Source organism: Quercus suber, unplaced genomic scaffold, assembly GCF_002906115.3.
Source record: "Quercus suber isolate HL8 unplaced genomic scaffold, Cork oak 2.0 scaffold_18, whole genome shotgun sequence".
In the NCBI taxonomy this organism is placed as follows: Eukaryota; Viridiplantae; Streptophyta; class Magnoliopsida; order Fagales; family Fagaceae; genus Quercus; species Quercus suber.
This window is the reverse complement of record NW_027069483.1, coordinates 714,506-741,446: the sequence shown is the minus strand read 5'-3', so window position 1 is coordinate 741,446 and position 26,941 is coordinate 714,506. Positions and strand designations below refer to the sequence as shown.

Here is a 26,941-nt window from a genome sequence, read left to right as displayed (position 1 = left end):
ATTCTTTCATGAATGTATATTAAATTAGTTTGATGAAATTTCTAGTATGACGTATACAGTTCTTGCACTCTGCATTACAATTTACAATTTGGTCTTCAGCTTTATCGGATTATCTAAATTGGCGAGACAACATCTTCTTCTCTTCTGGACGTGATACTTCACTTCTACTAATGCTGCCTTGCTGGTTTCCTAAGGCTGTGCGAAGATTGATACAGCTTTATGTCCAGGTCTCTTTGTACTCTCCTTTATGTTTCACTGAACTTATTCAATGAGTTTTGCTATCTCTCTCTCTCTCTCTCTTCAAGTAAAAGTTATACAATGTCAGGTTTCTCACTAAACTAGGCTTTGAAACTGAATTTCCCTATATAAACAGTTAGGTGTTTTACTTTGATGTTCCTGTTTTTTATATGAATGGATTATCATGTCATGTAGTTTGCATGATGTTTCAGGGTCCTCTTGGATGGCAATCACTTTCAGGTTTGCCTGTAGGACAATCTCTGCTAGATAGAGACATTGATTTTTTCATAAATGCTGATGAACATGCTGAGATCAGTGCAATCTCCTGGGAAGCAACTATCCAAAAGCATGTTGAAGAGGAACTCTATAATTCTTCACTTGAGGTTTGTGCTTCATATTTCTTTTTAGATACTTAGTTTAGGTTTCCTCTGTCTTACATTCAGGACTATTTGAACTATTTCCTTATAGAAATTACAAACTACACCCTCTTCACTTTGACTTGTTTTCAGTTAATTCCTTTGAAGTTTCCTTTTTCCATTTCATTCTTTTAACTTTAATCTGTTTCAATTTAATCATTCTTTTTAGTTCTATCCAATCTCACTATTAGTTTTAGTACTTCTCAGTTTTCACTCTCCAAAATGATGTTGTTTTGGTGGACATAACGCTGTTGATTGGATAGAGGTGGACATAAGGACTACATTGGAAATGAATGGAAGTTAAAGGACTCCAAAAAAAAAAAAAAAAAAAAACCCTTAAAGAACTGGATCGAAAACAGGGTAAAGTTAGAGGGTGTGTAATTTGTAATTTTGCTAATAAAATTTTAGATGAGTTGTTAAGAAAAGTTTTCCTTGCCTTGTAAGCATCCAAATCAGAAATGCAATCTGTCATGTACTGCAATTGCAAATGAATCTCATACTTGCGGAGTTGCAGTCATGAATTTGTGTACTTAAATGGAGAAGGTGCCAATGAGCTTTAGCTTGAGTGGCACTTCCTCCTATATTATGGGATGGTGGGTATGGTAATGGATTCGAGACCCACTAGGTGTATGTGTAATTTTCCAATTATAGGAAAACTTTTTTTTTTTATAATATTTATTTATTAAAAAAAAAAAAAACATATTTAAAAGGGCTTCATGACATTTCACTCCCTTGAACTAGACATGCAAAATCCTTATCATCCCCATGATAAAAAAGCATACAAATGCTGGATTCTTTTATTTAGTACTAGAGGCTTCCATCATTGTGCTGGTTTTTCTTTTTTCTTTCTTTCTTCTTCCTTCTTCCTTCTTTTTTAATAATTCTTTTTCAGTAACAGAAATGTCATGCGATGAGCATGTGATGGATTAGAAGTTTTCATTTTACAATTTTACCTACTTAAAAGACATTAGTGGAAAATTGCGTGTGTGTACTGCCTTCACTCATCCTGTTTTTGTTAAAATATTTTACTGTCTCATCCAAAACCCCCGCAAGGATCAATTGCATAATTTTTTTCACAGGACGCCGTGAACTCTTAAATTTTTTTTTCCCTTTAAGTAAAAGGCTTAGAAATAGAAAATCCATAATGTCCATAGTCAAAATATCTTGAGTGGGTTTGAAAAGTGGTTTCATGTGAAAAGCAAATAATATATTTTAGCATTAGCTTTTTTTCCCCTATTTCCAATATTTGGCTTGTTTCCTGGGGAAGGGAAAAATTCTTGGTTCTTTGTTTGTTTGTTTTTGGCTTTCTAATGTTTTTTGATATCCTGGAAATAATTTTGGTTACAAAAAGGTTGCAAATATTTGCAAAATTCATTCTATTGGTATTTAAGAATTGGGATTTTGATATGAAGTATTAGAATTCAAGTTGAATTCAAGTTTTCATTTGATGTAGAAAGTTGGCGTCAGTGATTGGGATAGAGGGTTAATGGGGTTGGCATGAAATTTGGCTATGATGCTTGTTGGTTTGAAATGGAATGTGGCTTGGCGTTGTTAATGATTATTGGAGTGAGTTGTGGGTTTCTTGGTGTTGGTGTGGATGATGGCTTTGCTATTTTAGGATACAGGGAGAAGTTTGGTAGAACGATTTCTACCAAACTCCATAGCCATGGTCACTTTTTCCTATTACCCACACCCTGCTCATAAATAATGCCACATTATCAAACCCTTTTCCATATTTGTGACCTCAATTCAATATGGTCATAGGCTGTGTGTGTTCATGGGATACCATAGTGGCCATGAAGGACAAGGTGTTCAACATGGTTGCAGTCTGTATGTTCATGGGATACCATTGTGGCCATGAAGCATAACACAGTTAGACACTCCAAAATCCCCGACAAAACGTGTTTCTGTCACATGCACCAGGGATGCTCCTACATACATGTCCCAGGAGTTTTGGAAGGAATATATATGTATATATAAAATTAAAAAAACATCCTTTGGTTTCAGATATTTTTTTAAATATTTTGATAGATATCTATTTTAAAAACTTAAAATAAATATAAGACTAAAGTACACTTTTGGCTCTTAAAGTTTGGGCTGTTTTCATTTTGGCCCTTTACATTTCAAAATTTTCATTTTGGCCCGTCATGTTTGATTCAGTTCTTTGTTTAGTTCTTTACGTTTTAGAATTTTCATTTTGACCCTTCATTTTAGCCCTTAATGAAAATGAAAATTTTGAAATGCAAAGGGCAAATATGAAAACAAATCAAACATGAAGGCCAAAATTTAAATTCTGAAATGTAGAGGGACAAAATGACTAACACCCCAAACTTTAAGTGCCAAAACTGTACTTTAGTCTAACCATAAAATATGCCTATAAATAAATAAAATATATTGAAAGATATTAATTAAGTAATTGTATCACCACTGTGTCGTGTCCATGTCCATGCTTCTAAGGTGGTTATGGTGCTGGTCTCTGTTATAGGGAGTTTTGGAAGCTGGAAGCAATTGTAGAAAATTTAATGGCTTGTTTGGAAGTTTAGAGAGGGAGGAGAGTAGAGGGGAGTAGAGGGAAGGGGAGTAGTGGGGAGGAGAGTAGAGGAGAATGATTCACCTCCACCTTATTTGGATGTTTTTAAAATTAGCAAGGGGGAAGGGAGTAATTAGCCCTTCCCCTTGTGTAATTTTGTTAATATAATAAGGGTGAATTAGGTAATTTACTTGGTCAATAGTTTATATACTCTACTCCCCCTCCAAATCTTTCCAATTTGGGGGAATTAAAATTGGGGGGCTAGAGGGAGTCCAAACCCCTCCAAACTCCTCCAAACCCCTCCCCCTCATTCTTTAAAAAACTTCCAAACAAGGTAATTGCATTACTCTCCCTCCCTCTACTCTACTCCCCCTCCTTTTTTAAACATCCAAACATGCCATAAGTCTTCATATGAACTAAGTTCTAAAAAGTAATACCTTTCTATTGTTTTTTGTTTTTGTTTTTAAATTAGTTAGTTACATACACACTTAGTGGGTCTTGAATTCATGATCTCACCCTCTACCTTACTCTTACAAGGGAAGGAGGTGCCATTTGAGCTCGAACTCATTGGCAAAACCTTCCTATAGCTAGAAGGGTGGGAATGTAATTTTTTTTTCCCTTCCTGTTGGTGGTGTTGCAGAATTAAATCCCTTAGATTGTTCGAAGTTACCTGTAGTGCAGGGTTGATTAGTGATTTTGCGAACTTCAGAAGAAGGAAATGTGTAAGTAGAAGCCTTTTCAGCAATGGAAAAAAAACATTGTTGTGTAGGTGAAACTTCAATAGCTGAAACACCTTTAAAGCTAATAATCAAAAGTGCAAAGTACCCTATCTAGATGGTGTCTCAGTTACTCTCAGGCTTCTCACTAGCTAGCTGTATGCTGCTGGAATCGCTTCTATGGTTTTTGTTGTAGCTATCTCTCATGACAGAGGTTTTATTGCCTTCAGGAAACTGGACTTGGATTGGAGCATCACTTGCATCGCGGACGTGCACTGGCAGCCTTTAACCAGCTTCTTGCTGCTAGGGTTCAAAATTTTAAATCAAAAGAGCAAGGTGGTGGTTCAGCACATGGACAAAGTAATGTTCAATCAGATGTGCAAGCACTTCTTGCACCTTTAACACAAAGTGAAGAGTCTCTTCTTGCATCTGTAGGTGTTAATTTTCTATTCTTTTAGATATATTCTTGAAATTAATGAGAATTAATTTTGTTGCATCTATTTGAAACATGCCTTGACCTCCTGCCCCACTTTACTTTTCAGGTCGTGCCCCTTGCTATTATGCATTTTGAGGATTCTGTGTTGGTGGCTTCATGTGCCTTTCTCCTTGAACTTTGTGGGTCATCTGCCAGCATGCTTCGTATAGACATTGCTGCCTTGAGACGGATATCTTCCTTTTACAAGTCCACTGAAATCAATGAGAATTTTAGACAACTTTCACCGAAGGTTTCTGCATTTCATGCAACATCTCATGAAAGTGATATAACACATTCTCTTGCTCGAGCTTTGGCCGATGACTATCTGCACCAGGATAGTGCTATCAAAACTAAGCCAAAAGGAACTCCAAATTCAGTTACTAGTAAACGAGCTCTTGTGCTTGTCCTACAACATTTGGAAAAGGCTAGTCTTCCAGTGATGGAAGGAAACACATGTGGGTCTTGGCTATTAAGCGGCAACGGTAATGGAACTGAGTTAAGATCTCAACAGAAAGCTGCAAGCCAGCATTGGAATTTAGTTACTGTTTTTTGTCAGATGCATCAGCTTCCCTTGAGTACAAAGTACCTTGCTGTATTAGCAAGAGATAATGATTGGGTATCTCTCACTCCCTTCTATTGTGATTCATAATATCTGTAGATTTTAACTTTGAACCTTACATTGCCATTTTCATCTGTAAGGTTGGGTTTTTAGCTGAAGCTCAGGTTGGAGGATACCTTTTTGACACAGTATTGCAAGTAGTAAGTACTTCCATTTTGATATTATTGCAGATATTTTCGTTCAGAACCTCAAGAAAACTAAATTTCTAGTCAAAACTGTGCCATTTTTATCCTTCTACGTGTTTCAGGCATCAAAGGAGTTTGGTGATCCACGTCTCAAAATTCATATATCAACAGTTCTAAAAGGCATGCAGTCAAGGAAAAAAGCAAGCTCTTCATCATATTCAGATTCTACAGAAAAAGGGAGTGAAACTTTCTTTTCAGATGACAACATATGTATCCCAATTGAACTCTTCAGAATTTTAGCTGAGTGTGAGAAGCAGAAAAATCCTGGACCTGGAGAGGCCCTTTTGATGAAAGCAAAGGACTTGTCCTGGTCGATTTTGGCCATGATTGCGTCATGCTTTCCTGATGTGTCTCCATTGTCTTGTTTAACAGTTTGGCTGGAAATTACTGCAGCAAGGTTACTGTCAATATCTCCATATTAATAAAGTCTTCCATGATTTTATGTTTTGACAACATTTCATTCCCCACACACAACAACACCCCCCCTCAACCCCCCCCCCCCCCCCCCCCCCCCCCGGGCACGCACGCACGCACCCAAGAAAAATTTGCATGTGCATACTTCTGATGTTTATATCTCATTGCAACTACATTCTCTACAGGGAAACGTCATCCATTAAGGTGAATGATATTGCTTCCCAGATTGCAGATCATGTTAGAGCAGCTGTGGAAGCTACTAATACTCTACCAGCAGCTGATAGAGCCCTTACATTCCATTACAACCGGTGTAACCCAAAACGTAGGCGGCTTATGGCCCCAAAATCAGTTGATCCTGCATCTGCCCCAACATCTGATATTTCAAGTACTTCTACAAGTGCAAAAACATTTGTTGCTCAAGGCATTATTGCTGAAGAGGAAAGAAAAGTGGAACTTGATGAACATCTTAATGTTTCAAGTGATTTTGATGAAGGGCCTGTTTCTCTTTCCAAGATGGTTGCAGTGCTATGTGAACAACATTTGTTCCTGCCATTGCTAAGGGCATTTGAAATGTTCCTTCCTTCATGTTCACTGTTACCTTTCATCCGAGCTCTTCAGGTTTGTGAAAAAACTTAAACCCAGCTTTTCCATTTGTCTCTTGATTCTTTTGGTTGGGGGACTTTCACTTTATTATGGGTCTTGAATATGTTAGATGCAATGTTGATCATCTTCCCAGCAGAAACTGAGTCCCAAAATGTTATTAATATTTCTTTGGCTTATTACCAATGCATTCTAGCTCAAATGACCCTTCTTCCCTTTGTAAGAGGAAGCTGGAAGGTGAGGTTGTTGGTTTAAGATCAACTGGATGTGTGTGTAAGTATAACTTATTGCTTTCTTTCGAAATACTCCAGGACCTGTAGAAAGGATGAGTTGTTGGTTTAAGATCAAAGGATTACTTGCTTATTTTGGAAATGAAGCAATTCTTTTATGGCCAATGTAGAAGGATAGAGTATGGTGCTAATTACTGTTCTTGTTTTTCTTTCCAACAGCTACAGAAAATAAAAGTTCAGGTGCCTTTCCCTTCTTAAGGCATCTCTGTCTGGTGGCATGTGTGTCCTCAACTTCTCATAACTTTTTAAAGACACACAAAAGTTTCTATTCTAGTCAGTGCTATATAGTCTTGATCAGATCAGTGTCCAATGGGTGGCTAAAAATAGACCTTCATGTGAATTATTATGGAGGAAAAGTTAACTAAGATTGTAATACATAGACATTAACTAAACAAGAAAAATAGTTTCTTCAACTTGTCTTTCTTAGTGCATTAGCTCAATTGTGGATAACTCTGGAGGGAAATACAGGGAATGTGATGGTGTTTGGTGTGAACATGGCTTTTTTTGGGGGGTGGCATGGGGGTAGATAAAAGTCAATTTTGTCATAAGTTTTGTGGAATGACCACATTGACCAACCATTTAATTTATTGTTAAAATGGTATTACTATGTGTCACAAAGCTCAATTTTAGCTTTTTTATTTATTTATTATTTTTTATATTTACTAGTTCAAGTTATTGTCAATGAGCTCAAGCTCAACTAACGCTATTTCGTCCATAAGAATTAGAGGAGGATGAAGTTGTGTGTTCAAAACTCACTAGGTAGTAACGATTCAAGAAAAAATGCTAGTCACATCTATGCAATACCCTAAAAGGACTAATCCAATCACAATTGAAGCTCATTGAAGTTGTTCATAAAACCTAGATTAACCTAGCATATGCCTAATGTGGGGCTTAGTATCCTCCCGCACAACACACACTCAACTAATTCAATATCAATTTGGGACATCACAATATCCATCCCCCACGTATATCCTTGACTTCCTCGTCAGGGCCTACATTGTTGGGCAATGTTTTCGAGACCACACATGGTTGCCAGGTTCACTCTGATACCATTTGTAATTATTCAAGAAAAAGCACTAGTCACATCTGCACTATACCCCAAAAAGATTAGTCTAGCCACAATTGAAGCTTCTTATAGTTGTTTCTAAAGCCCGGATTGACCCAGTATATCAATTGGGTGCATCACATGGTGCTGCATAAGCAATTAAACTAAAAGACATGTTCAAGTTATATAGTTATATATTTTTTGACTATGTTTCATTTGATATTGAATATAAATTCAGTGGGATTATTTCATATAGAAATTGATCCTTCTTTTCTCTCTCCCAGGCATTTTCACAAATGCGCCTTTCTGAAGCTTCGGCACATTTGGGTTCTTTTTCTGCCCGAATTAAGGAAGAACATGCCTGTGCACAGGCAAATATAGGGAGAGAAGGGCAAATTGGGACTTCATGGATTAGCTCCACTGCTATAAAAGCTGCCGATGCTATGCTTTCAACTTGTCCATCTCCTTACGAGAAAAGATGCTTGCTACAACTTCTTTCTGCTACTGACTTTGGTGATGGAGGTTCTGCGGCAACACACTATCGACGACTTTACTGGAAAATTAATTTAGCAGAGCCTTCATTACGCAAGGATGATGGTCTACATCTTGGGAATGAGACTCTAGATGATGCTTCACTTTTAACAGCATTAGAAAAGAATGGGCATTGGGAGCAAGCACGCAACTGGGCCAAGCAGTTGGAGGCCAGTGGGGGATCTTGGAAATCTACTGTTCATCATGTTACCATGACCCAGGTACCATATTTTGCCCCTGCCTACTTGGGTTGTAAAGCATGTTGCATGCATTGTTTTAACTTTTCTGATTCTGTTTAACTTCCCTGATTTGGGCAAGCGTCTCTCATTTAGGAGTTTAAAGGTTTATGTATTAATGATTTTTTTGCAGTTGGTATGACAGGGATGAAAGGCTTTGATAATTTTTAATGTACATCTAAACTAAAATTTGATACCTATTATTCTATAAGAGTCCTTCTGCTCTCCCATTCTCTCTTAAGCTATTTTGTAGCATGATGTTCGCACGGTGCTTACGAGATTTTTCTGATAGGTGTTTCCAGTCTCTTGATAACTCATGTGATAGGTTCCTAGACTTCCGATATAGCTTATTTATGATTTGTATCATGAGGTAAGGCATGTCGTGTTTCAACTTTCAACATGGCCATAGGGTGTGGGAATGGAAAATATGTTATTTATGTCTTATTTGTGTGTTATAAGAACTATAGAAATATGAAAATAAGTTATTTTGCACAAGGTTCTTCAGAAAATAGTTAACATTCTCATATTTGTGCACCTTTATATTTGATTATAGCGTTCATATCTGATTATCACCTACGATTTCAATCTTCAACTTTAGGCTGAATCTATGGTAGCTGAATGGAAGGAGTTTCTTTGGGATGTCCCAGAGGAGAGAGTTGCTTTATGGGGCCACTGCCAGGCAATGTTCATAAGATATTCCTTCCCTGCTTTACAGGTAGGTTTATTAGTCTTCAACCAAATTGGTTATTCTGATGACTAGTGTATTTGATGAGTGCTGTCATGTGGCTTGTAGGCTGGATTATTTTTCCTTAAACATGCAGAAGCTGTGGAGAAAGATCTCCCTGCAAGGGAGCTTCATGAATTATTGTTGCTTGCTCTACAATGGTTGAGTGGGATGATAACCCTGTCTAACCCGTAAGTTATTTATACCAAATTTACTTGCTGCTTCAGATCTTGAATTTTTTTTTTTTTTAAAATCTGACATAGGTGATAAATTTATCAGAGTATATCCGTTGCATCTACTGCGGGAAATTGAGACTAAAGTTTGGCTCTTAGCAGTAGGATCAGAAGCTCAGGTGAAGAGTGAAGGAGACTTCAATTTAACCAGTTCCACTCGGGAGACTGTTATTAAAAATTGCTCCAGTATTATTGATAGGACTGCAAGTATAATAACTAAAATGGATAATCATATAAATTCAACGAGGAATAGGATTTTAGAGAAAAACGATGCAAGGGAAAATAACCAGACAAATCACAAGAGCCAAGTATTGGATGCAAGCTTTCCAACTGCAGCAGGGGGCAGTACAAAGGCAAAACGTAGGGCCAAAGGCTATATGCCACTAAGACGGACACTAGCAGACTCAGTGGATAAAAGCACTGATCCTGATGATGGCTTTGGGCCTCTTAAATTTGGCAATGACTTGCCATTGCAAGAAGACAACTTTAAAATGGAAATGTCATTTTCAAGGTGGGAGGACAGTGTTGGACCTGCTGAGCTGGAAAGAGCTGTCCTTTCTCTATTAGAGTTTGGGCAAATATCTGCTGCCAAGCAACTCCAACATAAGCTTTCTCCTGCACAAGTACCTCCTGAACTTGTTTTAGTGGATGCTGCCATAAAGCTTGCAGATGTCTCAACTCCTAGTGGAGAAGTTTCAATATCAATGCTTGATGAGGAAATGCGTTCTGTTATTAAGTCATGTAATCTACCAACTGACCAACTTAAGGTTGACACACTGCAGGTTATTGTTCAAATCTCTCTCTCTCTCTCTCTCTCTGTGCGAGTCTCCTGTTCTCGTAGTGTCATCTGCTTCCTTGAGTCTCATTGTGCATATTTTGTAAACAAGGTTGCCTTGTTAATGACGTACTGGTAGTTTGCTCCCTTTTTGTCTGTTTCTCAGTTTGCAAAATCCTCATATTAATGTAGTTTTAAATGTGCAAATATAGGTTTTGGAGAGTTTAGCAACCATTTTCATTGAAGGTAGTGGACGTGGGCTATGTAAGAGAATAATAGCAGTTGTTAAAGCTGCAACCATCTTGGGCCTTTCATTTTCAGAGGCTTTTGATAAGCAGCCAATTGAATTACTACAGCTGCTTTCCCTTAAAGCACAAGAATCATTTGAGGAGGCAAATCTCCTAGTGCAAACTCATTCAATGCCAGCTGCTAGTATTGCTCAAATTCTTGCAGAATCATTTTTAAAGGTTTTTACTCTTTTCTCTAAATTTTATTTTTATTGGCATGTTGCAAAATTTCTTATTAGTATTTTGTCATTGCACTAGTGGTGGATGAAAGTCACAATTTTATGTGGACAAATGAGTGACAATATGCCTTATGGCCTGGGCTGGATCTAAGCTAGGCCTTTATTCTTGATGGACTGATCATGTTTAAACCTGCATGTTTCTGGATGTGCTCCATGTTGGCTACTCAGATTGGACAAAAGAAATCAGTTAGGATCTTTTAATTTCCATTTTGAATTTGAACCTTATATTAAAGAAATTTTGTCCAAGCTTACTTTCCCTGAGATGTAGTCAGAAAATAAATTCTCACTCTTAATTTTTTGAGGCCAGAGGAGAGGAACTATTAATTTATGTGTAGTGCTGATATTGCATTACTTTTATGTACTCCAGGGCCTATTGGCAGCACACCGTGGGGGATATATGGATTCTCAAAAGGATGAAGGGCCTGCTCCCCTACTGTGGAGATTTTCGGACTTCCTGAAGTGGGCAGAGCTCTGTCCTTCCGAACCAGAAATTGGCCATGCGTTGATGCGTTTGGTGATTACTGGCCAAGAGATACCACATGCTTGTGAGGTATTCTGTGATAGTGACACATTGATAGTTCATACTGTGCCAAATATGATAGAGGTCTATCTAGCATGACAACATACAAAATTGGATATATTTGATATTATGAGAAGTTATTCAAGAAAATTATTACAATCAGTTATTATTGTCATCATCGATATATTGCTATTCCTGCTATTATGAGCATCACCATGAATGTGGACATTATATTCTGGAAAATGATTCATGTAGTAGATTTGTAATCAGTCTTGTTAGCATGCTTTGTTAATTGATTCTTCATCAGGCACCATTATTAACACTATAACTTTGACTATTCATATTGCATTATTTTCTGTAAGGTTACTAATGCAATAACCAGCAAGAAAATGGACTGACTCACATCTTTTCCACCTATAAGAACAGAGTGGAGGGTAAAGTTTTGGTTTTATGACCAACGGATGCATGTGTAACTTAAAAAGTGTTAGAACCAACAAGAAAACACTAAGTTATAAACCAGGAAAAAAAAAAAAAGGATTTTACTATTTATATATATTTTTCTCATAATACGGAGCTATCCCCCCTCCCTCTCTCTCTCTTTTAGCTTACACTTCTTTGCCGTTTGGGAATTTATGTTTTCAGGTTGAGCTTCTTATTCTGTCTCACCACTTCTACAAATCATCAGCTTGTCTTGATGGAGTTGATGTTCTTGTAGCCCTTGCTGCAACAAGGGTTGAAGCTTATGTGTCTGAGGGTGATTTTTCATGTTTGGCTCGCCTAATAACTGGAGTTGGAAACTTCCATGCCCTAAATTTCATTCTGGGAATTCTTATAGAAAATGGTCAACTGGATCTTCTTCTTCAGAAGTATTCAGCTGCTGCAGACACGAACTCTAGCACAGCTGAGGCCGTCAGGGGATTTCGAATGGCTGTTCTCACATCATTGAAGCAGTTTAACCCAAATGACCTTGATGCATTTGCAATGGTTTGTATTTTTAATCATGATTCCCTGATATTCTATTTGAACAATTTCATTTGTCAAAGTTTTGTTTGTTTTATTTTATTAATTTACTGTGGAGATAATTAGGTAGTAACACTTTTAACCTCTAGCTAGTGCAGGTTGAATAACAGTTAATAAAAGTGAAATTAAGGGTGTCTTTTTCTCAAATTTCTTATAGCAAAGTTCAGTGATGCTTTCCATAAATACTCGAGTCTGGCATAAGCCAAGAAACAAGTTGTTGTGTAATATGTCATCTCTTTTATTAATGTGCACATCTTTTTCACAGGTCTACAACCATTTTGACATGAAGCATGAAACAGCTGCTCATTTAGAGTCAAGAGCAGAGCAGTGTTGTGACCAGTGGTTCCAGCGTTATGACAAGGACCAGAATGAAGATCTGTTAGATGCCATGCGCTATTACATTGAAGCTGCTGAAGTTCATTCTTCTATTGATGCTGGCAATAAAACACGAAGAGCTTGTGCTCAGGCTTCCCTTTTGTCCCTTCAAATTCGAATGCCAGATTTCCAGTGGCTGTATCGATCTGAAACCAATGCCAGGCGCGCCCTAGTTGAGCAGTCCCGTTTTCAAGAGGCCTTAATTGTTGCTGAAGCCTATGGTCTTAACCAGCCAAGTGAATGGGCTTTGGTTCTTTGGAATCAGATGCTCAAACCAGAGATAATGGAAGAGTTTGTAGCTGAATTTGTGGCTGTGCTTCCTCTTCAGCCTTCAATGCTTGCTGAGCTTGCAAGATTTTACAGGGCTGAGGTTGCAGCCAGAGGGGACCAGTCCCAATTTTCTGTTTGGCTAACTGGAGGAGGGATGCCTGCAGAATGGGCTAAATATTTGGTCAGATCATTTAGATGCTTGTTGAGGAGAACTAGGGATCTGAGGCTGCGGTTGCAGTTGGCTAATGTGGCAACTGGATTTAACGATGTGAATGATGCATGCGTGAAGGCATTGGACAAAGTCCCTGACAATGCCGGGCCACTTGTGCTTAGGAAAGGGCACGGTGGGGCTTACCTCCCACTGATGTGAAGTAAATGTTAATGGCAAGATTTTTTGGCTGATTATAATATTGATCTTGAGATGGTGATAACAAAATGGCGACAATTTAAAATCCTCTCAATCTCTTTTGGTGAGCTTGTGGCAGGATTTGTGATTTGGGGAATGGTGGTGTGGGGAAGAGAATCCAAAAAGTTGAAGGAAAGGGGGGAAAGAAAAGAAAGGAAAAAGGATAAAGAAAAAAAAGGAAATTTAAGCAGGTTATATGAAAATTGTGATAGTTGTAGATTAGTCAACACAGTTTTTAACGATTTTTATATTCTTTTTCGGCTTCATTGGACCAGCCAGAAGCAGAAAGAAGTTTGGAGAATATATGTAGGTTAGGACAATTAGTCATGTTAGCAAAGTCTTTGTAACATCATTTTGATTTAGCTCTGCACTTTTTGTTTTTTTTTTCCCAGTTAATTTTTTGATTGACAATTTGAGGCTAGTTGTAAATCCCCATCGAAAATGAGTGCTTGTTTCATTTTTGTAAGAAATGTACAATATGTTCATATCAATATCATATACCTATATAATATTGCTGAGCCCAAGATCTTTGACGAAAGTATCTGCCTCACGTAATCTTTCTTTCTTTTTTTTTCTTTTTTTATAAAATCAAATTCTTCTTATATTTTTAGTAACGGTTTAATACAGGGTCTTTTATTCTCATGATTAATTAATGATATGCACAATAATACATAAATTAAGTTCCTATATACTTCAGATCTAATTCTTAAATAACGATCTGATTCTCTCAAAAAAAAAAAAAAAGTTCGTATACATTAGATTTGATCCCTGAAGCTTTAAGTCATACCTTTTTTTAATTGATAAATAAATAAAGTTAATTCAATCTACCCCACCCATTGCAACACTCATTTTTTACTATATATCCGGTAACATCATGCAAGAGGCGTCCTTTGTGACAATTTGGATGGACTTAGAGGCTTGGAGTGTAATAATCTCATCACGGTTCTTGGTTAAACTAATAATAAGACTTTTAAATATATGTGCACATAATCATATTTATTTCGGTCCACTTCTGTTCAATTTGATCCATTTGGTTCAGTTCAGTCCAATCAGTCCATTTCTGTTTATTTGGTCCACTTAGGTCCATTTTGTCCACTTGTCCAATTTGAGTTTAAATTAAAGGCACGGGAAAATAATAGACCAGGGAGGTGCATATTGTCCCAGCTCTCCCAAAAAAAAAAAAAATGAAAAAAAAAAAGAAAAAACAATGAAGACTACGTGGATTTTTACACACAGAAATCAAGATATATACAAATCATGCTTAACATTTCTCAATCATTTTATTTTATTTTTTATATAAGTAAACGCCATTTAATTAATTAAAAAACAAAGGGTACATAGTACATAGGGAACATGTGGTATTTCTCAATCAAAAACTAATGAAGCTTGGATATTATTCCAGCACCAATTCCCTGTGCATGTGAAACTAGTAACATCATGGTTGCAGGAAGCATGAGTATGCATCATTATCATGCTTTCAACATCTCAGATTCTAAAGAATGTAAAAGAAACAAAACTGAAGACAACTATTCAAGGTATATCTTGGGAACAGTGCTACCAAGTCCCTCTACAACCTAATCCTGCCTAGTACCCGAGTTTTGAGGAAATGTAGTAGGACTTTTCTGTGGGGTGGCTTAGGAGACGAGCCCAAATTTCATTTGGTTAATTGGTCTACAGTATGTTCTCCGCTCTCTTCAGGTGGGCTGGGGATTAGAAACCTGAGAACCTTCAATGTAGCGTTATTAGGGAAGTGGTTATGGAGATTTGGGCAAGAAAGGGATGCTCTTTGGCGTCAAGTAATAGAGGTGAAGTATGGTTGTGATGGGGGCGGTTGGTGTTCTAGCTCTTTCCCTGGTCCTTATGGTGTTAGTTTGTGGAAAAATATTAGAAGAGGGTGGCATTCCTTATCTCGGTTTATTCTATATGAAATTGGAGATGGATCAAAAGTGCAGTTTTGGCTTGATCGTTGGTGTGGATCTTCTCCCCTTGCAGACCGTTATCCTGATTTATATAGGATTTGTTGCAACAAAGAGGCAAGTGTAGGGGATCTTATGAAGTTCACCAATGGAGTTCTTCACTGGGATCTTCAGTTCCGTAGGGAGGTGCATAACCGTGAATTGGAAGCTTTCACGAGTTTCATCAATTCCATTTATTGCACCCCTGTAAGGGGGATTGGGGAGGATAAGAGTTGTTGGCTGCCTTGTAAGAGTAAGGGATTCACGGTAAGTGCTTACTACCATCTCCTAGCTGGCCATAGTGAGCAGTTTTTCCCTTGGAAAAGCATTTGGAAGCAGAAGATCCCCTCTAGAGTGGCTTTCTTTATTTGGACAGCAGCCTTGGGGAAATGTCTGACTATTGACAACTTAAGGAAAAGAAAATTTTGCATTTTGGATTGGTGTTTCATGTGCAAGTGTAATAGTGAAACTATTGACCATCTTTTCCTTCATTGCACGGTTGCTCTAGAGTTGTGGGATATGGTTTTTGGGCTTTTTGGAGTTTGTTGGGTTATGCCTTTCTCTGTTGTTGGGCTTTTGGCTTGCTGGCAAGGTCGTTTTGGTCGCCACCGTAATGGAGATCTTTGGATGGTTGTTCCTCATTGTTTGATGTGGTGTATTTGGAAGGAGAGAAATAGTAGATGTTTTGAAGACAAGGAGCGTTCCATGCCTGATCTCAAGCTTCTTTTTTTTAGAACCTTACTTGATTGGTTTTCTGTGTGGAGAAACCATCCTTTTTCTTCTATTTTGGATTTTCTTGATTTTTGTAATGTTCGTTTTTGATTTGTTCCCCCCTGTATACTCCCTATGTACTTCGGTGCTCCTCTCTTTTTGATTTCAATGAATCTATTACTTATCAAAAAAAAAAGTTGTTAATTAGGCTTATCAGTATTTTTATTTAATGTCCTAGAGTCAAGGTTTTTTATTTTTTATTTTATACTTCAATTATTGGGATTTCCCTAGTCATTTAGAATTAGATTTAGGGTTTGCCTATGTCAATTAGAATTGGAAGCTATTATTCTACATAAGCATAGTATTATGCTCCTATGGACATACTTCTAAGGGCAGAGATTTTTTGTGATGAATAAAATCTTTCTTCAAATCTTCCAATGGCCTGGTGTTGACTCCAACTAACCCCAATACTGACTCTTAGAGGTTTTCTCTTGCTTAGTGCTGACTTCAAGCAAGCCTAGGACCTAGGTACTGACTTTTAGGCTACGTATCCTTTATATTCTATTCTTTAATTTTTGTCTCGTTTTTGTCCTGCATCAAAGACGCACATACATGCTCATGCATATATAAATTTGAATACACCGTCTTTGATGAAAGCAACCAAAAATCTCATTTGAATAAAACATCTTTGATGAGAGACACTAACAAGGAATGGATTTGCCTTGCCCTTCTCAGAGTGATGGAAAAATATAAAGTTCTCAATCCATATGTAAGGTAGATGAATGACTAATTTGAAATGAAAGCATATGGGAAACATGATTTAAATGTCTTCTTACCAGCAAAAGCACCAATGATGGCATTTTCAGGATCATTTAGATCTCTCTGTGCCTGGAAAAAATAAAAACAGGTTGAAATTATCAATCATCCTCATAAATAAAATAAAATAAAATAAGGATAAATAGTCAATGATCACTAGCTTAAGACATCTAACCCCTTGTGAATGCTAGGCACAACAGCATGCACACTAGCAGGGCTACCATGCTATCAGTGGGTGGGGGTGTTTGTATGTGTGTGTGTGAGAGAGAGAGAGAGAGAGAGAGAGTGAGAGAGAAATGATACAACTTATTTTTTAGCTTTTTGGAAATGGGCTGTACCTTAAATTTTTGCATCAAATAGCAGAGGTAGGTCCTGATAGTACATATTTATAGACAATGTTGAGAAATATGCACAATCCTTTTGGTTTGAAAAAAAATGTTTGAATGGCAAAATCCTTGCCAATTTGTAGTAAGCTAAGCTTAGTTTAATTTGAGATAATTCATTTATTTGGTACAGAATAAATCATCTTACATAACCCCGCACAAGTAAAAGGGCTCCCTATGCCTTCTTTAACTACTTTAGCTAATCCCAACTTAACTTGAGTCAACCAAGTTCAAGTTCAAGAGAACTCCGACAGAGAGGAACAGGAGGACCTTTGACAGTCAGGAGTCAGGATCTAACTACAGAGAGGTTTAAATCCCAATTTGTTGGGTCCCTTTGCTATTGGATGTCTTTTGGTGGTAGTAGACCATCAAATATGTATGATTTCATAGATAGACAATTAAAAATCAGTTTTGGGAAACTTTTTGGGTATATCGCTATACATTATTTTTTCCCGGATAACCGGATAAGTATATAGCTGTACCTGCACATCATTTCTTCCCTATGAATTTTTTTTAAAAATAAAATAAATAAAAACTTCTAAACTCGACACAGCTAAACCTTAATATACTTTCTACTGCAGGTAAAACTCAAAGGTTATTGTGAAAGGGACTCCAAACACTAGATTTCATGCTACAGAGACAAAACGTCTACAGAGGGGCGTTAAAAGTAACACAGCATCTTGCAATCAGAGAAATTACAATGGCATTGGAATAGAAGCATCACACATATTCAGTATTTCATGTAACACTGACGCTCAGAGAGGGAATGAAAAACATAAAGCGAAAACAAATTCTTCCAAAATGTGTTAACAGTAAATGCTACATGGTGAAGATCTTACCGCTGCCTTATAACCTATCCGAAGTTGTTCATAGATGCAAAATTGAAGAGCATCAAATGGCAAATCTCGTAGTAAGAAAGATCCATAGCCCTGCAATCTCAACAATGAATGTCACGTATGCAAACAAAACAACAACAAAAAGTTGCAAAATTAAAAGGAGAGAGGGCATGCAGGTCACATATTAATGCCACATTTAACACATGAGAAGTCACTCAACAATACAGGTGTATTCTCTCTTAGAAAGAACCCTTTAGATCCTTAACCAAGAATAAGAAATTCTTCCATAATATTATAGGCAGGGGTACTTGAATAGTGTCAAAAGAAATTTCAAAAAAGGAAATGGAGGTGGTAGGGGGTGGGGGTGGGGGTAGGATACACACTGCATACAGTCCTTTGAAGCCCTCCTTAGAGACAATAAGGCGGACAGCATCAGGAGCTGAAGTAAATTGCCCAGTCTGCATCCTTTGCTTAATAACCTGAGGAGTTGAAAGGGTAAAAAAGGGGGTTCGTAAAGCATTTAAATATATTGAAATGGATGTAAAAAGTTACCTACCTCTGTTGGAACACGAATGAGAGAAGCAGCCATGCCTCCTACAGCCCCTGCAGTCTACACAAAGTTCAACAACCAGAGCAGTTTACACGGTCAAACTATCAGCTATAGTATCAAGCAACAAACAAATTCAGGAAGTTTACTAAAGACAGGGCATGTATCTCGATTTTCTACAGGCTAATGAAACAGTTATTTTAGATCATTAACTAGAACACGCTCTGGTCCCATCGTGAAAGTGTTAGAAAGTTAGAGGTTGTTTAACAAAAATGTGTTTGGGGCTTCAACTAACATAATATACTAACACCTTCATAAGTAACAATCTTTGTGTTGCGACAAGTCTTAAAAGGTCATATCCACTGCACAAAGCTCCCACATTTGCAGGGTCTAGGAGAGGTCATGGTAAATAATAAGTTGAGAAGATGCTCATTGGTCATGTGCCCAAGCCAAACCAATATATTCATGATAATAGGAAATTAAAGAAGCTCTTACCAAATGAGCTGCAGCGCTAAGATTTTCAGGAAACAACTTTAACAATTTCTGCTTTGTAGGTTCATAAACACCAACAAATACAGCAGAAGCCCTGCACATAAAAGAAGATTATCAATACAACTTGGATGCTACAAAGAGATATCCTTTTCTTAGAGCAAACAACTCCCTAAGAAAGTAAGGGAAAAAAGATGTTTTGATAACTACAGCTTGCAGACACTTTTATTATAAAACTGGTGTGTCACACTAGCCAACACGACACGCCTTTCCACCCGCTTCCAACATTTGCTTGAATAATAATGATTAAATTTCATCATCTTTTACCTTAAAAGTATGCAGATTTAAAAGGTTGTTATGCCCTTTTTTTAAGAAGCCTATACATAATGTTTTTGATAATTAAGAAGCCTATACATAACTATTTAACAATCTGCGGTTCTTCTACGATAACATATGTTAGACAGCTTACAGCACCTTAGCATTTGCATATTTTTCTCTTATGATTCTGTGACCAGACTCGGCATAAGCAGTTTGGAAGGTTATCAGCAAGACCTCTCATGAAAAGAAAAAGGGGAAAGGAAGTTGAATGGCAGAGGACCATAGTCAATCAAATAACTATACCCAAATAATAATATGTTATTTATTCACAAGTCATTCATCCTAAGTATCCTTCTTCCTTTGCAACACCTTTATTACCAACCAGTGAAATCATATTAACTTTCTTCAAGTTATGATTAATGATTAATTAATGGCTAGGAAGCATTAGATTCATCAAGATTGAGAGACATCTGTATGCCTAAAATCCACACAAAATTGTGAAGAATTAGAGACAATAATATACCAAGACTCCTCTCTTCATAGAAGGGGCATCCTAAACAAGAGAGGGAAAAACACCTAATAAAGCAAAGAGGAATATGCCATCATAATCATAACATTGGGACTTCATGAGATGGAAAAATACCATAACAGATTTTTTACCCCCCACCCAAGGGGGGACACAGAAAAAGCAGAGGAAATGTAAGAACTACTACCTTGAACCGCACCTCACATTGCTACATGTTTCATGCACATCAAGAATCACGAAGCAAAAGCTAAAGTAGCTAATAGTTTATCTCAATTTTTAATGAAAGAAATTTACCAAATGCTAAGTTCAATTGACTGTCAATAGCTCACTTCAGGAAAGTGGTCCTCATATGCAAGCGACATCATAAAAATAAGACCAGAAATGTAAAAAAAATAGAGCATTTAAAAGCCATCATTGATGTAACCATTTCCTAATATAATCAATATTGAGCTGTGATGATACAAATAATTCTACAAGCATAGTAGGAAAGTAGTCCTCTTGCAACAGTGACATTGTAGAATTGGTCCAGAAATGTAAAAGATGAATCACAATACCAACATCACGCAAAGTAAGTGTTTCCTAATATATACTGAACATGGAGTCAAGATGATGAAATTACTTCTACATTATATATTTACAGGTGTAATGAATCAATAAGCAGTTTGAAGAGGTACATAGAAGCTATCAACCATCACATATAAAGACCAAAAAAGATGGATGCAAAACCAGAACACCCTTTCAAAAACAAAAATTCAAATGATGCTATTGAGTGAGAAAGTAGAGTGAGTTCAAGAAAAGGGGGATGGGGGAGACAGAAAGGCATACTTTATATAGTTAATATTCTATCTTATGATGATGTTCGTTCCATAATATTCATGCTGAACTTAATGAATTAAAACTCTCTCTAAGGATGACAAATAAGAATTTAGAGGTTTAGAAAGTCTGCAGAAGATTGATGGTCTGAATTGTTGAGAATCCATTACATTATTGAAAATTTGGAGCCCTAGGAGATTGATGACAATCACACTTATGACACATTCAGTGAAAATTTATAGATGTATCAGGAAGCATTTTTAATTTTTACTAAAAATGAAACTTCATGACAATCAGAAAACAAACAAACATGTCTGAAGAGCACAACTTGAGTCATTTCCAGCTTCAAAACTGGGATCAGTTTTCTATTGTGCATGATCAGTTCATAAGTAACATAAAAAGGGAGCTATAAGAACAAACATGGATACTTTTTTTTTTATATATACATCTATAGTTGGGGGCAGGGATACTTGAACCCTAGATGCGTCTATTGGAAACACCAAGATGTGCCTGTTGAGCTACAAGGCTCTTGGCAAGAACAAACATGGATACTGACATATGAAGTTAGGAATCCTAGAAATTTAGGAAGTCATGCACTTCAAAAAGTACTTACGGTAAGACACCAGCAAGATTTCCAGCCAATCCAGAATAAAGGCCCTGCAAATTTATTTTTCCACCACCACGTGCAGCCTGCAAAAAAAAAAAAAAAAAAAAAATATTAAATTTAGAAACACTTTGGTCAAGAAATTCTGGAGGAAAGAAAAACCTTGGAATAATAAAATCATAATTAACAATATACCCCCTTTTGCTATTTGGTATAGGTACCTTCTGCACATCAGACTCAGGCAAATCCCCCCCCCAAATCAAATAAAAAAAAAACTGAGAGCCTAAGGTAAGGTATTTATCTCAAGCTTTTACCTTCCAAAGAAGAAAAGAACACATGAAATCAAAGAGCTCTCTAGATGTGAGCTACTAGTAGTTAAGAAGATGTAATTTCTGTGTTTTTTCTAAAGTGGGCAACCTAACTTTGTACAACAATGTTTTCTTCTTCTATGTATAGACAAAGAGAAAATCAAAATCATATAATCAATGGCTGAAAATATCAAAGAGAAATTCAAAATTCTATCTTAGTGATTGCGAGGTTGAGCCCACATCTGTGCAACAATTGGAAGAGTACCAAGAACTTAGCATTTGACATCAGTCAATCACCAAAAACCTGGTAAAATAGATTTCTTATTAAACATTGACTATAACTTAATATGCATAATTAACCTGCCTGCAGCCGCGTCTTTATAGTATCAATGGGGTATAAAGCTGTCTCCACAACGACACCAGCTGTACCACCAGCTATAAAACCCTCTGTAAAATTAACCACCAGACTACTTAGAATCTGAACAGTGCATGCAATAAATTTATTTGCACTGGCAAGTTGTCCATTTAAAGTATTCAAAGAAATTGATAGCATGGAAGAAGCAAATGTTCCCCCCTCCTCTATCTATCCCAAAGTCTAGGAAAGCAAAGGCCTTTGGGGTTCCCTCCAGTCAACCCCTAGGGGCTACGGCCTTACACATGCTTTCCATGTTCTCTCAAGAAAAAATTATTGCGAATAATATAGAAAACCATTCCTACACTGATTGAGAAAATAAATGTTATTCATAATTTATGTTTATTCTCCTAGGTTGGCAAAAGAATACCATGTCCAATACCTGTAATTGAACCTTTTTAAAATTTGCTGTCAGTTTTACAAGAATCTAACTGTTACCTGCACAACAAATTCTTCCCAATTTAAACTTGGTTTCATAAAGATACATTTTAAATTAGAGGTCCTTCAAAATATTAATCAACTAAAAGTTTGAGAGTCAGTATCATTCTTAGTCAATGCCAATGAGTTCTAGATCAACTGGCACCTCTTTCCCCTATAAGTATTAGGGGAGGGTGAGGTCATGGGTTCAAGACCGAGTGAGTGCACGTGTAATATACCAATAAAAAAAACTCTTATTCTTAGTTAACACCAAAACATTCAACACCTTGAACCCTTGCCAATATCAATCTTCAACATCAATTTTGAGCCATACCAAATAAAGTACGAAAAAAGTCAAACGGCTTTTCTTCTCCCGTACTGACTGATGCAAAAGGCTTTCTTCTTTCCAGCATTGAGTTCCGCATTTTCTTGTTACATGCATCTGCAAGAGCATATCACCTTGTAAAAAAGAGGAAGAAGAAGGAATAGAGTACAAAAAATGTCACTAAGGTAATATACATAATTTTTTTTTAAAAAGGTATCCACATCAATAGGTAAAATTGTACAAAAATATGAGATCCCAATTGGGACTTTCCCGTAAATTTGAAGTGGATAAAAATCTTCCCTAATGGCACATAGCTAATTGACAGTGCAAGTTCTCAAAAGCAGTACCCTGTGCATATGGCCGGCTTACACGTTCTCTAATAAAACTCAAGTGAATCATGAATAAGGAAATTATTTTCTATCGCACCTTGTTCTTTTCTAGCTGAATTGGGAGAAGATTATTGTGAATCTTGTATATTACAATAATCTGAATTTGTTATTTAAAGGGGTCATCCACATCATACATAAATTTAAACATTTACTTTAAGAAGTGGGTATTCTTCAATGATTACAAAAACAAAGTCTAAGGTATTCTTCATATCATCTATTGTCTTTAGCCCACACAGGCACATATACATAGGTTTGATGGTGAACAACAACCAAGCCTTAAGTCCCAAAATTTTGGGGTAGACTATGGATCCTTAACATACTAGTTGGGGTCAAATACATGTATATTGTTTGACCATTCTATTATATCTGAAGTCATACTCTCTATTACACAACTTTTGTTGTAATGCCTAGGTATTACTTGTGTAAGTCAATGGTATCAAAAAGTTCTGGCTTGGCCAAAAACCACAACTGGCTTAAGAGAAATTTGCAACCAATACAACTTGTTAATTAATGTTATTGTAGGTCTTCCTCTGCCCTTTTTCATTCCCTCGACTTGAGTGTTCTGAAGGTGATTGAGGGGGGAAAAATTGCAAATTACACAACCTTTGTTGTAGCAGTTTATGTCTTACTCATGCAAATCAATGCTATCAAGAAGTTGAGGTTTATAAAAATCTTGAAATTTATGCAAATGGCTTAACTTAAACGAATTACCGATATAGACCCTTTAGAAGAAGAATATGTATGGTTGAACAAAATTTATAAATAGAATAATAATTAAGTGATTAAATTTCCTATCCGCTGGCGCCTTACGACAAATGATAGTTTATCATGGTATTAGGACATTTGATCCTTAGTCCAAACCATGTTGCCAATTTATCTTCTACGACTGCTAGTGGTGGACACAATTAACACTCATGGACTCGCCAAATTTTCTCTGCCACTCGCAGTCAACCACTTCAACAATTTCAAGTAGAAATTCACCATTTACTATGGACCAAGGCTTTTGGGACACAAATAATAATTTATCAATGTACAATATAGTGGGCATTAGAAGGAATAAAAAAAAATTAAAAAAAAAAAACAACAACAACGTGACAATTCACATGATGTCATGAAATATATGTAATTAACATCATAGTACTGAACACATTTACATTAACTTTATCAACATAAAAATTAAAAAAAAAAAAGGAACACATTAACATTGGAAAATCATATAGTATTAAACAATAAATAAAGATATTGAGGAAACGGGGTTACCTGATGAAGCAACTGAAACTGAAGAGCTTTTGACATCGGCGGATAGCGTGATAGGACCCATTTTCTGAGTCCCCCAAAAAAACTTCTGGGCACTCTTCCAAGCTAACTGTGTTTATCGCTGTGTGTGTGTGTGTGTGTGAGAGAGAGAGAGAGAGAGGAGCAGAGAGTAGAGACAGTGTGTGTGTGTGTGTGACTTTGAGTCCGCTGTGGCTTGTAGAAGGAAGGAAGGGAAATGAGAGCGTTATAAAGAAGATTGTCAAATGGGTTTTATTAAAGGATTTCCCTGATTCACAGTAAATATGTAAACTCAAAAATGTTAAAATAGTTAAAATTAAATTATTAAATAAACAGTAATAATAAATTATAAAATAAGTAAATAATTTTAAAATTAAAAAAATTATTATTTTAAGTTCTAATTGTTTAGAATTTAGACTTTATTCGTGTTTATCTATTTTTATATTTTAAAATTCTCTTTATGTTTTGTGTGAATTTCTTAATATGAGACATGGAATGAGTTTGATAATTCCTATTTGGGTTATGTTTAATCTATGTCCTAACTAACACAAACAATAATAAACAAAATAGTTTCTTAATATTATTGACTTTTTTCCTAGTGATAGTTTAATTGAAAAAATCAACACATACACAAATTAAATACAATAACCAAAACCAAAAATGAAATCATACACAAAAGAGTTTAAAAATTGAGAATATAAAAGAATTAATAAAATATTACATAAGAGAACCAAGAATTTAAATGGTTATCCATTGTTTTGCTTCTTTATAGTAAGCTTTTTTTGGCATAATATCATGCACACAAATTTAGAAGTAAAGAACAATAAGCAAGATGAATTTATTAGATTAAAATATAAACGTAAGTTGCATTTTGGAAAAAATATATACAACAACATGGGGTGTATTGTATGAGATTTAATTATAGGGATAGCTTTATTTCGGGCTTGTGCTGGATGGCAGCCACCAAGCATTGTCTAGTCGAGGATTGATCTCCACAGATTTCACAAACTCGCCCTTTGGATGGATATTTAAATTTTTGATGCAAAGTAGGGAAACAACCCCTAGCGTATGTAGCCAAGGTTTGGCTACAATTGCCGTATAAGAGGAATACACATCTACGACAATGAAGTCCACTTTCACTACTTCCGAGCCAGTCTGTATAGGCAGCCGTATCTGGCCCTTCGGGGTAACGATTCTTCCCTCAAAGCTAACCAAGGGAGAACAGTATGGTGTTAAGTCATCAAGTTTTAGGTTCAGCCCCCTGTAGAGGTCAAGGTACATTATCTCCACCGCACTACCCTGGTCCATCATTACCCTCTTCACTTCATATCCTCCAATTCTAAAGGTGACTACCAAAGCGTCATCATGAGGTTGGATGGTTCCAATCTTATCCTCGTCTGAAAAGCCTAAAACTGGTTGGATAACCGGTCTAGCTCTCCTTGGATCTCGACCAAAGTCCCTTGCCGGTAACCGAGCTATTGACATAACCTTGGATGGCCAGGACCCTGTTCTTCCTGGTGTTGCGAAGATAACGTTGATAGTTCCTAATGAGGGTTTCGAAGAATCATTCCTCTGGGGCTAGGAATTCATTTGACCTCCTCGGCCACTAGAGTGATGCAAGAGGTGCCTCAATTTACATTCGCGGACCAATTGGTCCAAATGATCCCACAGACTTCTGCAATCTTCAGTGGTATACCCATGGTCTTGGTGATATTGGCAATAGAGATTGTGATTGTGCCTCTCAGGATTCCCCACCATCTTACTCAGCCACTTAAAGAATGGTTCATTCTTGATCTTTTCCAAAACTTGGTGGACTGGCTCCTTGAACACAGTATTGATTGCTTGAGCATTTGCTGATCTTGACTGCCCAACAAAATCTCTCCGTGGCTTGTTGTTATTGTAACGGTCCGACCTGAAATCCCTCCTCTCTTGGGGGATTACCTTGTCCTTACCCTTTCCTTGTTGCTGATCTTCTTCAACTCTTTTATACTTTTCAATACGGTTCATGAGTTGACGCATGTTAGTAACAGGTTTACCAGACAAGGACGTCTTTAAATTGTGGTCAGTAGGAAGGCCGAGCTTGAACATGTCGAGGGCCATTGCATCAAAATTGCCCTCCATATCATTAAACATCTCCCAATACCTATCCGAGTACGCCTTCAGGGTCTCACCCTCCTGCATGCTCAAGGATAACAGAGAAGACAAGGGCCTGGCCACTCTTCAGCATGTGACAAAACGTGAACCAAAAGCTTGAGTGAGCTCTTTGTAGGAATTAATGGAATCTGCTTTCAGGCTGTCGAACCACCTCATTGCAACCGGTCCAAGATTGGAGGGGAAGACCTTACACATCAAGTTTCATCTCTGGAGTAGACAGTCATCCTTTGATTAAAGTGGCTCACATGCTCCATAGGGTCCGTTTTACCATTATAAATGATAAAAGTTGGCTGGTTAAAACGCTGAGTAAGTCTCGCTCCTTCGATCCTGTGCATGAAGGGTGACCTAGAGATTTGATTCAAAGCTTTGCTCATGGCATCGTTTCCTACCCCTCCACATGATGGGCTCTGAGGTTGCCTCTTGCGACAGTGCTCCTCTTTGTATGAAAAGGATTCACTGATTGGTGTTCGAGATCTCTGCTCGTAAGTGACATCTTACTCGTCACCCTAATCCTCATCAG

General features: G+C 37.0%; 2 protein-coding genes across 2 annotated transcripts in view; one reads left to right on the top strand and one right to left on the bottom strand.

Moving 5' to 3' along the window:
• Positions 1–13,681, top strand: part of LOC111985067 (uncharacterized) — a 29,280-nt gene extending 15,599 nt beyond the window's left edge. The window contains exons 10-24 of the mRNA XM_065760581.1: positions 100–227; positions 450–620; positions 4,130–4,330; positions 4,442–4,990; positions 5,074–5,133; positions 5,241–5,575; positions 5,778–6,210; positions 7,812–8,279; positions 8,893–9,009; positions 9,088–9,209; positions 9,298–10,033; positions 10,239–10,493; positions 10,920–11,102; positions 11,715–12,056; positions 12,358–13,681. Coding sequence (XP_065616653.1) covers positions 100–227; positions 450–620; positions 4,130–4,330; positions 4,442–4,990; positions 5,074–5,133; positions 5,241–5,575; positions 5,778–6,210; positions 7,812–8,279; positions 8,893–9,009; positions 9,088–9,209; positions 9,298–10,033; positions 10,239–10,493; positions 10,920–11,102; positions 11,715–12,056; positions 12,358–13,107 — 4,850 coding nt within the window. The 3' untranslated portion in view covers positions 13,108–13,681. The remainder of the gene's footprint in view (positions 1–99; positions 228–449; positions 621–4,129; positions 4,331–4,441; positions 4,991–5,073; positions 5,134–5,240; positions 5,576–5,777; positions 6,211–7,811; positions 8,280–8,892; positions 9,010–9,087; positions 9,210–9,297; positions 10,034–10,238; positions 10,494–10,919; positions 11,103–11,714; positions 12,057–12,357) is intronic.
• A 1,414-nt stretch (positions 13,682–15,095) lies between these two features.
• Positions 15,096–24,499, bottom strand: LOC111985071 (S-adenosylmethionine carrier 1, chloroplastic/mitochondrial). Its single transcript, XM_065760575.1, has 9 exons — positions 24,253–24,499; positions 22,613–22,720; positions 21,814–21,896; positions 21,151–21,227; positions 18,887–18,977; positions 18,401–18,454; positions 18,228–18,323; positions 17,848–17,937; positions 15,096–16,697 (listed from the first exon to the last, which is right to left on the bottom strand). Exons 1-9 carry the CDS (start codon positions 24,311–24,313, stop codon positions 16,596–16,598), a joined length of 762 nt encoding a protein of 253 aa, XP_065616647.1. The 5' UTR covers positions 24,314–24,499; the 3' UTR covers positions 15,096–16,595.
• Between the last annotated feature and the right edge of the window lie 2,442 nt (positions 24,500–26,941).

Bases quoted from the DNA above. Each gene is read 5' to 3' on its own strand.
- LOC111985071 (XM_065760575.1), bottom strand. From the start codon at position 24,313: ATGGGTCCTATCACGCTATCCGCCGATGTCAAAAGCTCTTCAGTTTCA. The intron at 18,324-18,400 runs GTAGGTAACTTT...TCAACTCCTCAG, and splicing joins TCATTCGTGTTCCAACAGAG to GTTATTAAGCAAAGGATGCA. The intron at 16,698-17,847 runs GTAAGATCTTCA...TATTTTTTCCAG, and splicing joins GGATAGGTTATAAGGCAGCG to GCACAGAGAGATCTAAATGA.